The 13,040-nt window shown below is 31.5% G+C and overlaps 1 protein-coding gene across 5 annotated transcripts in view; it reads right to left on the bottom strand.

Annotated features, from left to right (window-relative positions):
* The window catches only part of DACH1 (dachshund family transcription factor 1), a gene marked incomplete at both ends in the record, with an annotated part of 419,718 nt that overhangs the window by 110,273 nt on the left and 296,405 nt on the right, over nt 1–13,040 (bottom strand). For 3 of the 5 annotated variants that reach the window (XM_079721820.1, XM_079721821.1, XM_079721822.1), the window contains 2 exons: nt 5,033–5,167; nt 8,537–8,672. The exons of the other annotated variants lie outside the window; for them this stretch is intronic. In XM_079721820.1, the coding sequence (XP_079577946.1) occupies nt 5,033–5,167; nt 8,537–8,672 (271 nt within the window). The remainder of the gene's footprint in view (nt 1–5,032; nt 5,168–8,536; nt 8,673–13,040) is intronic. 5 annotated transcript variants of the gene reach the window in all.

The following is a 13,040-nucleotide window of genomic DNA, read 5'->3' as shown; positions in this document are numbered from 1 at the left end:
TATATAATTAGAAAAAATGAAAAATAAAAAAAATATAATGTCAGGAGTCACCAATGAAAGTTGTCATATTTTTTATGAAAACAAATAAAGGGAAAAGCCTCAACCATAGGGAAAATTAGAATATATATGAAGAAAAATTCTGTGCAACTGTAGCAGCAAAAGAAGGAGGGAAGTTTTGCATTTCGTATGGTTTATTTCACATATCTGACATTCAGTAAATATTGATTATATCATTTTGTTTTATTTAGTCCAAGACTGAAATACACTAACATAAATTAGGTATTCACTACTTAGTTCCAATTATAAATGCTCACATTTTCTATAATTGGAAAAAAGCTGATACTGTAGCATACATTTGATTTTTGGTAAGCAAAAAATTAGATAAATTCCATAATAACAAAAATGTGCACGTGAAACTACATGCAAGGTATGAAACATGCTCAAAAATGTGTTGGAAATAGCAATTCAAGCAATTTTAGAAAAACCAGGGAAAAAATTATGCATAAGAGAAGTAACACTAAATTAGCACCAAGAGACAGATTTTGTGGGGATAAAGAGAGAAGTGTAGCATAAAGAAACAGGGAGCCTGTTTAAATAATTTAAATGCCGGGCATATATTCGGAGAAAACTCTAATTTGAAACGATACATGCACCTCAATGTTCATAGAAGCACTATTTACGAAACCCAAGTCATGGAAGCAACCTAAGTGTCCACTGACAGATAAATGGATAAAGAAGATATGGTACATATATACAATGGAATATTGCTCAGCCATAAAAAAGAATAAAATAATGCCATTTACAGCAACATGGATGGACCTAGAGATTATCATACTAAGTGAAGTAAGACAGAAAGACAAATATCATGTGATATCTCTTATATGTGGAATCTAAAAAAAAAAAAAAAGATACAAATGAGCTTATTTACAATACAGAAACGGACTCACAGGCATAGAAAAAAAACTTATGGTTACCAAAGGGGAAAGGGTAGGGGGAGGGATAAATTAGGAGTTTGGGATTAACATTTACACACTTCTTTATATAAAATAGATAAACAAAAGGGTCCTACTGTATAGCATAGGAAACTATACTCAATATCTTATAATAACCTATATTGGAAAAGAATCTGAGAAATAATATATTATATATATACATACATATACATACGTAATTCTTTCATTGTTTCATATATATAAAGCTGAATCACTTTTGCTGTACACCAGAAACTAACACAACATTGTAAATCAACTATACTTCAATTAAAAAAAAGAAAATGTCAATTAGTACTGCCTATTCCACTAAATTTAGACTGAGGGTAAAAATCAGCAATGTTCTTAAAATCCAGAAAGCTCTAGAGAACTTGCAGTATGTTTGGAAAAGTTAAAAGACATAAAATTGTTTTTGAGGCTATGAGCTGTATCATAGATTTCCTCAGCACATATCCTTAAAAAACTCCTAATTTTAGTCAAAGTTCATACTATTAAAACCATTTCTCCTTACACTTGGGATACTTGAAACAATATTATATGTCTATTACTTCTTGATACACTAACTTGTTTTTCATATTTATATTTTGAATGTACTTTAATTAAACACTTCCTGGGTTCAAAAACCCATTAGAGTGTTTTTATTTTAAAAACGAAGTAGCAGATTTACTCAGCACTGAGTACTTCTGAGTTCTAACACCTGTAAAGCCACTGGTCCTTCAACTAATAGTGATGTAAATATTCTAATAAAGTCAGTAGCTTTTTAATATTAAGAAGATTTTAAATGCTTAAAAGTTTCTGGTGATTAAGATTTTAGACCACAGTGGTTCTCAGCATACAAATTAATTTTGGTATCTATTTTTAACATCAATGTTTTCTTAAGAATTATCTTTTGAATGATTTAAAGTGGTAAGCAGCAAATTACATTTAAGAAGTTCAAGCCTAAAATGACACAAACATGTAATTAATTTCTCTACAAATGTCTCTAAACGAAGTCACTTGTTTTAATAGAGATATGTGTAGTAAGAAAGTTACAGGGCAAGTATGTGGCACATGATAAATGTAGTCATGAAAGAAAACAATTTTTAATTTAGTAGACCCTATCAATCTAGAAAGCCTATGAATATTTACTATTAATTCAGTGTGCTGAAAAATAGATAAAAGAGTGAGAGTACATAAAAATGATGAGCATCATATAATAAAATTCTTACTATAAGAGTATCAAAATCTATTACAATGTCCACGATTCCATAACTACATTTGAAATTATGAGTTTAAAGGTAGTTTCACATTTCTAGGGAGAATATTAAAAACTTACTTTCCTTTATAAAATATACATTAAAATATTGAAAAACTGTTGAGATATGATGAAGGTCTTTATTCTGACAGCAAAACCATTTTAAAAACTTAAGATATGATAAGAAGTACCATTAGCGATATAGAAAATTTTTGTGTATATTCCTGGCCAGAACATTCTGCTGTTTCATATAAATGTATGTTCTAAAGGTTATGAAATTCCACCTTTTTCCTCTCATCATCACAGTTATTTTAACTTGCTTTCACCATCTCTTAGAATCTTCTAGTAATTTAGCACAGATCAATATGCATTCATAGATTGTCTAGTCTGTTTAAAGCAAATGTAATACACACGACTTCAAGGCGCATATAGTCTAGTACTGGAAGCAGACCAATGAAAAAATAACTTCCAAATAACAAGGAAAATGTTGTAAAGAAGATTTGCAGGGCAGGCACACAGGAAAACCAGCAGTGGGATCCCTATATCAACCTAGTATGGTATCTCAGGAAAGGCTCTATGATAGCAAAGTTAAAATAGTAGTAACAAATAGATGATGGGTATATAGACAGATGATGGGCAGATAGGCAGATAGAACTCAAGACTCATGGAAAAAAAAAAAAAGAACACTCTGGTTCTGGAAAGATAACGGCATCATAAGTCCACAGAGCATATTTTGAAGCTCTTTTGTGCCCACCACGCTGGTGTGATATTCAGGCTGGTGTTCCGAGACACCCCTTCGAGACAGAGAAACAACTCCAGGAAGTGTGCTCCGCTGCAATGGACCACAGAGCTAGGTCTTCAGATGCCAAGCCTAGAGTTGGTTTATTTCTCTCTTATTTTAAATTATTTTCAAATTACTAACATAATATAAACTCATTAAAAAAACCCATAAAACTCGTCTCATAAAAAAAAAAAGACTCATGGAAAAAGAAAGTTACAAAAATTATAGTCAACTCAACTTGAAACATGAGATTGTAGAAAGCTCCCACCAGAAATTCCAGTGAGATTCATTATTCCAATCACATTACTGGTCATTCCTTTGGTGGTCTCTTCACTACCACCTCCGGGCTGTTATATTTCACTCTTAACCTTTTTTCACCAAGGTTCTGCAAGAGAACTAAACCCTAATATCCTGACAACCACTGCATATCATAAAACTTCTCTCTTATGCATTTCAAGTGAAACTAGCTATGTAGCAACTATGGGAAAACTGAGAAATGAATCACTAAACTCATTTTCTATAGGGCTTCATTCTTTCATAGAACTCTAGTGGAGAATGGCTACTTAACCCAAATAATGAATTTTTATATTTCAATATTCTTACTTAAAACTTAAATCCTCTATGCAGTTTTATATTTTGTTACTATAAAGATTTCCATAATATTTCCTCAAATTTGTTTTTGATTAAATATAAAAGGTATATGTCAAAAGATACATAAGGCATTATATATTTTTCTTCATTTTTGAAGAAGAACTCACAGAAAATTAGAATTAGACATTTAGAGGCAATCTCGTTCACTGATGCACTTGTATATATTCCACCCAGCTTTGTGATAATATTTGATAGTGAATTTTAAAATAAATAATTAGGAAGTTGCCTTAACGCTGCTCTCAAATATGCCTAGATTTTGACATGTTAGCACCTAGAAAAGATTACCATTTTCTTATTAATTGCATAATGCCGATAATTTAATTTATAGAAATACAGTGTTCTTTCTTCCTAAGGACTCCGCAGAGCTGTTTTCATGTTGAATAGAAAAATGTTTATGTAAGCATTTTTACGTTTTGTGAATAGTCATTTTTGAGGAAAAACGGTTGCTCCACCTTAACTTAGTCTTTCTCCAATCATGTCCTTCTGATTATCTAAATAGTCAATTTTACTTATCTTCCTTTTTGACAGCCAATGAATTGTACCTTTTGTATAATTATGTTTTCCAAAGAAACAATCCTTTTCATAATGCTGATTACTTGATATTCGTGTCAAAAAAGGTAGTCAAAGTATCCAGTCCATATTATTAATAAAATCTGAAAATATTAAATTAAGATGAAAAAGATATGGCAGGTCTCCAGTGGTCCCAATTTAAATTTACCATTTGAAAACATTAATTTGCATCCAATAGCATAAATTTCCAACACACATGTAAAATAATATTTCAATTCTCCATGAAAGTATTTCATGAAATAAGGCACGAAAAGACAAATTTTTGCCTGTGAAAATGAGTTAGGCTGGTACAAATAAAATATAAATAGGAAACTCTCACAGCTTTGCACAATCTGGGCTTTGTTATTTGTTGCACACACTTTAGAAACAGCTACTAGTACATTGGTTGATAAGATTCACTATATTTCTTGGTTGATCAAATGACCATGTGTCTTTTAATCCAAAAAATAATCATAATAATCCTTTGTGTGTTGTCCTTGTTCTATTATGTTAAGTAAAATGACAATTGACCCTAAAAGCATGGAGAAAGATGAACTATAGTCCTTGAGGAACTCAGAGATAACAATTAAAACAAACAATTCTCTTTTTTAAAACGTACTGGAAAATAAATGAACATTTACCTGTTGTTTAAGAGAAATATGTCTCATTCATATTTCTTTTTTGTTGAATAGGCATTTTACCTAATGTAGGTTTTTAAAATGTTTATATGCCATCTTCTAATATAATCTAGAAATATACTTTGTTCTGTGATTAAAACCTAGTTAATATGTTGAGCAGGAAAAACAAGACCTCATAATCGTATATTACCTTTTTCAATATGCATCCTTTTCGACTCATGTCCCATGTCATGACCAGCCAAATCTCCCTCTTTGGGCCCAGGGAGTACGTTTGGTGATAAACCCATCAGCATCTGGTTCATGGACAAACCATTCTGATGGACAGCTGTCAAGTCAGAAACAAAAGAAAAAAGACTAAAACATCATAGTACACAATATTCAAATAACTTATTTAAACTCTTTTGGGCTCAGAAATAAATATAATACTATGGTCTAACTTTAAAATTATAATCTATCTCTAAGTTGAATGCTGTGAGAACTGATAACTATGATAATTTTTGAGAACGAGCAGAAATATATTGAAAATGAAACTGTTTTATCTTATTTTTATTTCACATAAAATACGTATATTTTCTCATGTCTGGAATACTTTTGAATGGCCATACCCCTATAACCATTACCAATGAAATATTCAAGCTTTATCTAGTGTATCACATTCTCTCCTTAGCATATAACCTTCCTTAACTCTGCAAAAACTGCAACCTTAACGTTAGAACACTCTTTAACACTATAAAGTTAAGACATAATTTAAAAAAATTCTAGTGGCATGAGAGGGCAAAGAGAGTTTTCAACAAGTTAAGGCACTGAAATAGCTGTTTCAAGAGTCCTATTCTAGTCAATAAAACATGCAGTTTCACAGATATCAAAGTACTTCTTTAAAAATTGGGATTTGAGCTCAAATTTAAAAATAAAAGAGCCCAATTAATACCTAATAAATGGTTGAATGATTAAAAACAATAATTTCTTTCTTGAACCATTAAGAGTAACCTGTCACTACTGAAACGATAAGGCAGATGATCAAATACCCTTATGATCACAATCCAGTCAATAAATTTCTTAATAAATTGCCCTTGAAAATCTTGGTTTTGTGCAAAAATTTTGAAGAAAAATCATTCTATAAAACCTTACTTTCACTGCAAAAAATATAGTCTTAAAATATGTGTAAAATAATATATAAGACTATGTTAAGAATTACCATTTGGAAATCACCATAGTAATAATTGTTTCAGGGAAGAATCTTCAATGAACAATTCTGAAAGTAGTGAAGTGAAAGTTTGATGAAGAATAGAACATTTACATAATGTTAAGATATCTCCTCACAAGATACTTATTATCTACAAAGGTTAAAAACAATTTAAAAAGGGACATTACAAGAGAGAAATCTAGAAGTCAGTCACTACCTCAGCCAAGTGATGGTTATCACAAGTATTGGCAAAATATCATATATCTTCTGAAATCATGCACTGAGAAGGACACACTATCATGTCTGTGTCATTCCTGCCAAAAATACATAACTGAAGTCAAATTATGAGAAAACATCAAAAAATTCCAACCTGAGGGACATTCTATAAAATAAATGGTATGTATTCTCCAAAAATGTCAAGGTACTGAAAGATAAACAAGATTAAGGAACTGTTTCAGATTTAAAAGGATTAAGGGCATATGACAAGTAATTTCAACATGTGATCCAGGATTGGATTTTGGACCAGGAAAGAAAAATCTCTTATTATTAAAAATATTAGTCAGAAAAAAAAGGAAAAAATAATAGTGGGAAAGCTGGTGAAATTTGAATAAGGTGTGCAGCTTAGAGAATAGTACAATAATAGTCTTAATTTCCTGATTTTAATCACTATTCTGTGGTTATGTAAGGGAAATTCCTTGTTTGTAGAAAATAAACAATGGAGTATTTGAGGTAAAGAAGCACAGTGTCTGTGATAAAGACAGTAAGGTGGCATTAGGCCTTTATTAGGTGTATCTTTCAGAAAGATCAACTGATTCAGTGAAACTGGATGGTAAATATTTAAGAATTTTTAATTATTTTTGAAATTTTTATGTTAGTCCAAAGTTAAAAATAAATATGCATACCTTTGCACATGTATGTGTGTATATGCATATATGTGTACACATGTGTGTACATGTATCAATATTTCCATTTGGACAATTATGATAGTCCATGCATGCAAAAGTAATTACTTTGTTTCTATCAAGAATTTTAAAATATGATTAGTAAAACAAAGACTGTATATCAAAACCCTCAAATCTTTCCCTATGTGTATTTCTGATTAAGTATTATGAAAAATATATAGTTATCTTTTCTAGGACAGCTCCTTTCCAATGATACCTTAAAAAGCATTAGACATGAAACCAAATATTCATCATTAAATTTCTGATTCTAGTGACAGCATGGCACAAAGGCATACCGAAGATATGTTATTTGAAAAATGCTTTGAAGTAGTGTGAACTGAGGTTTACCAGCCCCAGAAATATAATTGATTTGGCAATGATTATCAAGTGCTATATCCATTTTTATTAATAAACAGTAACAATCATCTCTTACAAACTTAGGGAAATATGTTATAAACAGGCTAAATAAAGTATACATATTTAGAATTACGTTGAATTCTAAGTAATTGTCAATGATTGACTATTTTAAAAAGAATTTTATTACATACAATTTGGCTAACATTTATGTTATCTTCCTCCACAGTATCTATATTGAGGATATGCAAACTTTCCTTTACAGCTTATAAAGACACTTTCTAGGAAACGCTTTTTTCTATTATGAAGATATTCTCAACAACCAAATAACTTCAATAAATTTTGTGTAATTAAATGAAGTTTATGCTATAAGCATGATTTCCTAAAATAATAACTAAAGCCTGTAAACAATACAGTAAGTATTGGATTTAGCAACCAAGGTAGGCACTGTTAATATGCTCATTTTATTGGTAAACAATATTAGATTCTTGTACATACACAAAATAACCAGTTAATTGAATGGTATATTAACTTTACTCTTAATTTTCTTGGCCATGAGGACCAGGATTAAATATCTGAAAATGTGATCATGAAATAAAATATAACCTTACTTTTTAGAAGTTAATAATAATAACATGTGATGATAATATGCATTATGGACTGTTACCAATTCAAATCCTAAAATTTAACCAGTTTCACACTCTTCAATCTATTGATCTTCTGAATGACTACAAAATGTTTTAAAAATCAGTTATTTTGAATTATATTTCTTTTATTCCTCTTTGTGGATGTCTTTGTCAATGAAAGGGTGACGTTTAAAAAATTACTGAATTTTAAAAAATGGCAGGGATGGGATTGAAGGAATGAAGAGGAATAAACCATAAACAGTATATACTTGGACGCTAGGTATTTGAGAGTTGGAGGTGTTTACCTCAGAAACTAATCTAGAAGGTTACTTACTTTCTCTAACTGTTTCATAGCTCAAATCTTTATGTGTGGCATCAGAGAGAGGGAGTTTATATCAGAACCTGTTAATGTAGTACCATACCTCATGATATTGCAAACTGGGAAACATAATTTTGAGAGATGGCTATTGCTACAGAGAGTCAGAACATGATACATCTGAGATCTATTTGGAATGAGGGCATTTTGATTAGAAAAGCCAGCTGCACCTAATAAAGTTTAAAATGGTGACAAGTGGAAGTATGACACCTACGGATTCTGTCCGAGGAGCTCTCAGTCCGCGCTGGGGAGCTGGACACGCTGCTGCTGCGGTGTGATGATGGGTGGCTGCCAGGCCTTCGGCCCTCCTCCAGGGAGGGGGCAGGCGAGGGGCTGTCGGGAACACGCTCCTACACCACCATGGTTGGGGGGTGAGGAGGGGGAGAAAAGAGGTAAATACATTGGACCTTTGCTTAAGGAATGTTGATTTTTCTTAATTCTATAGATATGTGAAGACAAACACATTTTTTCATCAACATTTAACTGGATAAAACGACGTCTTTTATCTTGAGAAAAGTCAAAGTAAGGAAAGAGTAGAAAGGAAAATGGTTCTATAGGTGAACATCGCTGTAGTAATGGCAAATGTCAATGCCTTCTCTGGATAAAAAGAGAGATCAAAAAAGACATCCAGTTTAGAACCATTAGACAACAATGAATTAACAGAACAAAGCAGGTTTTAATTCTAGACAATTACCAATATTAAAAAAATCTTTAAATAAATTATATTGCTTCAGCAAGTGTCTAGGATCATCTAACACAGAGATTATCACCATGACATCACAATAATAATACCAGAGGCATTGTTAACACCTATTTCATTATGGAGCTGCTCTGGATATACCTGGTCACATTTTAAGGCAACGTAAAAATCTATTATTATTTAACATTTGAATAATTTTCTTTGATTCTAATAATTTTCAGGTTCCTAGCTCCAATGCAACCACACAAATATATTAGGGAAAATTCATGAAATATGTATTAGTTGTATCCCAGGGAAACCTGGTATCATGTTTCCTGATACTGTTCTATGTTTACACTCAGGTCCCACTCCATACCTTCCCCTTTAATTCTTGCTCCTTCCCTATGAGACCAATGTGCAAATGTATTATATAACTGTCTCCAATGAGCTATTATAAATAGAGTTACAGATTAAGAAATAAGATACTCATTTGTTAATATTTTCTTCGAGCAACAAGATGTTTATACCTTCAGCTATCAACACACACAGGCCTTGAAGAACAGTCTTTTCAATAATTCATAAATATTTGGAAGTGTACAAATAAACTGATACATGATACATAATAAATAATAAGTAAATTATTCCTGATTGGAGTGCAAAGATGCAAATATGAAAAAAAAGCAGACTTTTTAAAAGAAAAAATTTCTAAAATGGAATCTGCCTGTAGGAGGCTGTTTTCAAAATATCAAAGGCTAATGTAATATGGAAAACAGACAAGGCTTTGTACTAACAGAGGAAGAGGGTAATGTATGTCTTCAATCTCAAAAGTTCCTTTAAGCCTTGTGATGGGTTGCAATTCTACTTTGAATTAGAATCATCTGGGAAGTTCTTCAACATGCCTATGCCTGGGCTTTACTCCTCAAGATTCTGGCTTACTGAGGGTCATGAGTTGAATTGTGTCCCTCCAAAATGATTGAAGTCCTGACCCCCAATACCTATGAATGTGAGCATTTGGAAATAGGGTCTTTGCAGATGAAATTAGTTACAATGAGGTCATATTAAAGTAGGGTGGGCTCTTCATCCAACATGACAGATGTCTTCTCAAGAGGACATTGTGAAGATATGGGGAAAATGTGAAAGATGGAAAAATTGTGAAGAGGGAAATATGTCATGTGAAGATGAGGTAGAGATCTGAGCTCTGCAGCTGCAAGCCAAGGATTGCCAAGGATTGCCAGCCACCATCCAAAACTATGGAGATGCAAGGAAAGATTCTACCTAGAATTTCAGAGGGGGCATGGCACTGCTGACATCTTGCTTTTGACTCCAGAAATGTGAGGGTATAAATTTCTGTTGTTTTAAGCTACCCAGTTTGTTGTACTTTCTTACAGCGGCCTTATACACTGAGTCTGAAGGGGTGCCCAGAAGCCAGTATTTTTTAATGCTCTCCAGGCGATTTTAACGTATATCCAAGACTGAGCACCACTTGTTTCATACCCTTTTAATTTTTCACTCCTACACATGGTCAATAAACATCTTCAACAGAGGTTTCATTCTTGAGGATCATGACAAATAAAATGAAAGTAACCCTCAAGATAGCCAAGCCCTCTTCCAAAATCCATACATAAAACTGTTTCTCAATATACATTACATAAAATAAAAAATAGTCCCATAAGAAACTTTACAACAAGTAATTTGCCATGTTAAACGATATTGTACCAGAAGGAAAAAAGAAAAAAAGTCAACTAAATTCTACTCTCAAAAGTTGCAAGACGTATTTTTAAACTCTATGTCTCAGCATGCAAAATGAACACAATATTAGCTATTTTTCCACAATAAATAAATCAAACAAGCTATGCTTCTAAATGGTCTAAGTTCTTTAGTTCACATGGCAAACAAACGACCTACATTTCTAAAAAACAAACACATATATGATTTAAAAGAGTGGAGAATCCACATCTGGATGCCAAAAGTTACTTCCTATCTTCTAATTATAATTTAAAAGCAGCTGGGATTATAAATCTTTCTTCTTAACATTCACCCCTACCTTAAACTATGAAGCAGCTTCAAACTCTACATTTATTATGTGTTCAGTTTGATGAGCTTTGTCGAGATCTAGACTGTTTCCATAACCCCAGAAAGATTTCTCATGCCCCTTCCCAGCCTATTCCTCCTATCCCCAGAAGCAACGGCTTTCTGAATTCTATCACCAGGGAGTAGTTTGGCTGGTTCTAGAATTTCATAAAAATGGACTCATATAGTACATACTTTTTATGTCCTGTTTTTTTAACACAACGAAATGTTTTTTAGATTCATTCAGGTTATCGCATGTATTAATAGTTTATCTTTTTTACTTTTTAATATATTCAATTGCACAAATATCCCACAATTTTTAATTTAAAAATAAGGCAAGAAAGTTCACATCAAGTCTTTGCAATCACAAATCAAACGATAATCTTGGCTTCTGTACAGCATTCAAAGGCTGGAGTTTGTATCATTTTTGGAATATCTGTGCATTTATTATAGAGTATGGATTTATAAAACTGTATAGAACTCCTTTTTAGTCTGAATAAATGTATTAATAAGCCATGCTATAGTTAACAGCATACATGACCAGATATAAACGATATAGAGTCTAACCCTGATTTCTCGAAATTCTGATAAAGAGGTACATAAGTTTACTAAGCTTTAAAGCTAATTCCTAAGACATCTAACTCTTAACACTTGGATTATGCAGAAACACATGGTATATATTTAGGAAAAAACATTATTATATTTTTATATAAATAAAATTTTCTAAATTAGCCATTCAATTTTCCCCAAAAGTTTACTCAATCAATGTTTATCCATCAATACATTTTAATATTCCTCTTAATAATTATGTAAGTGATCATATTTTCAGTGGCATGTGTTTAGCCAAACAGAGGTAAAGTGCAATCTTGAAATAAATCAATCCCTCTAAAATCATTTTGCAATTCTGAGTTTCCTGTCATAATAGATTTCTCAGTGGCACTAATGGAAAGCATGAAAAACTGATTTTTCCTGAGATATCTGACTCATAAAATACGTAAATATTTAATGCACAAAACTCTAGTAACAATGATTGTGCCATTGAACAATTATTTATTTATTTTCCACATAAGTATAACAATTTTTTCATTAGTCAATTTTATTGAACTGTAAAAGTTTTCCTTGATGATTCTTTTCATTCATGCATTATTCACTTATTCACTTATACATTCATAACACTCTAAAGGTCACATAATAAACTAAGTCAAAAATAAGCTAGATTAAAATCTTAATGTAAAATAATATTAAATCTTAATTTAAGGCTTAAGAATCATAGGTGAAATTGTAGTACTTATTTTAGCTTTAGCTTATTTTTACTTTAATTATATTTTTTACTTTAATTATATTTTGTCTAAGAACAAAGGATACAGACAATATTTAATACTTTTACTTAAAGAAATATTTTAATTTATGCAAATTTTTACGCTTTAGAAGCTTAAGTATTCAATTGAAACTTTCTATAAACTGAGACACAACATATTCAGTCACTTCACTTAATGTATAATTTCAATCTTTGGAACATGATGTATTGTTCTTTGAAGAATTTCATTAAAGTAAAATCCATTGAGCAAGTAAGATTTGAATACATTGTTGCACAATAAATTAATTTATTTCAACAGCTTAATTCTTTTATCATATTTATATGCTTGCCTTTTCAGAGTATGTTATAAGATGGAGAATAATGGAGGCAGTAAAGAATTGCTTAGGAGAGAATCTCATAATTATTACTGAAACAAAATAGATAATGAGTTTTATTCAGACATAATAAGAAGGAAGCAGTTCAATGTCTATAGGGTAACTATGTAAACTGGATTTATCATTTCATTTGTGTGAGACCCTTTAACCTCCAAGATGGCCCTGAAGTAGGACAAAAAGGAAGAATATTTAATTTAATACTTCAACACACTGCTTTATAGTCCTGCATCATAACTCCACCAATCAATAAAACACGATCTTTTGCAGTGTTCCATCT

This window comes from Hyperoodon ampullatus (assembly GCF_949752795.1).
Source record: "Hyperoodon ampullatus genome assembly, chromosome: 16".
Classification (NCBI taxonomy): Eukaryota; Metazoa; Chordata; class Mammalia; order Artiodactyla; family Ziphiidae; genus Hyperoodon; species Hyperoodon ampullatus.
This window is presented reverse-complemented; position numbering and strand designations above follow the sequence as displayed.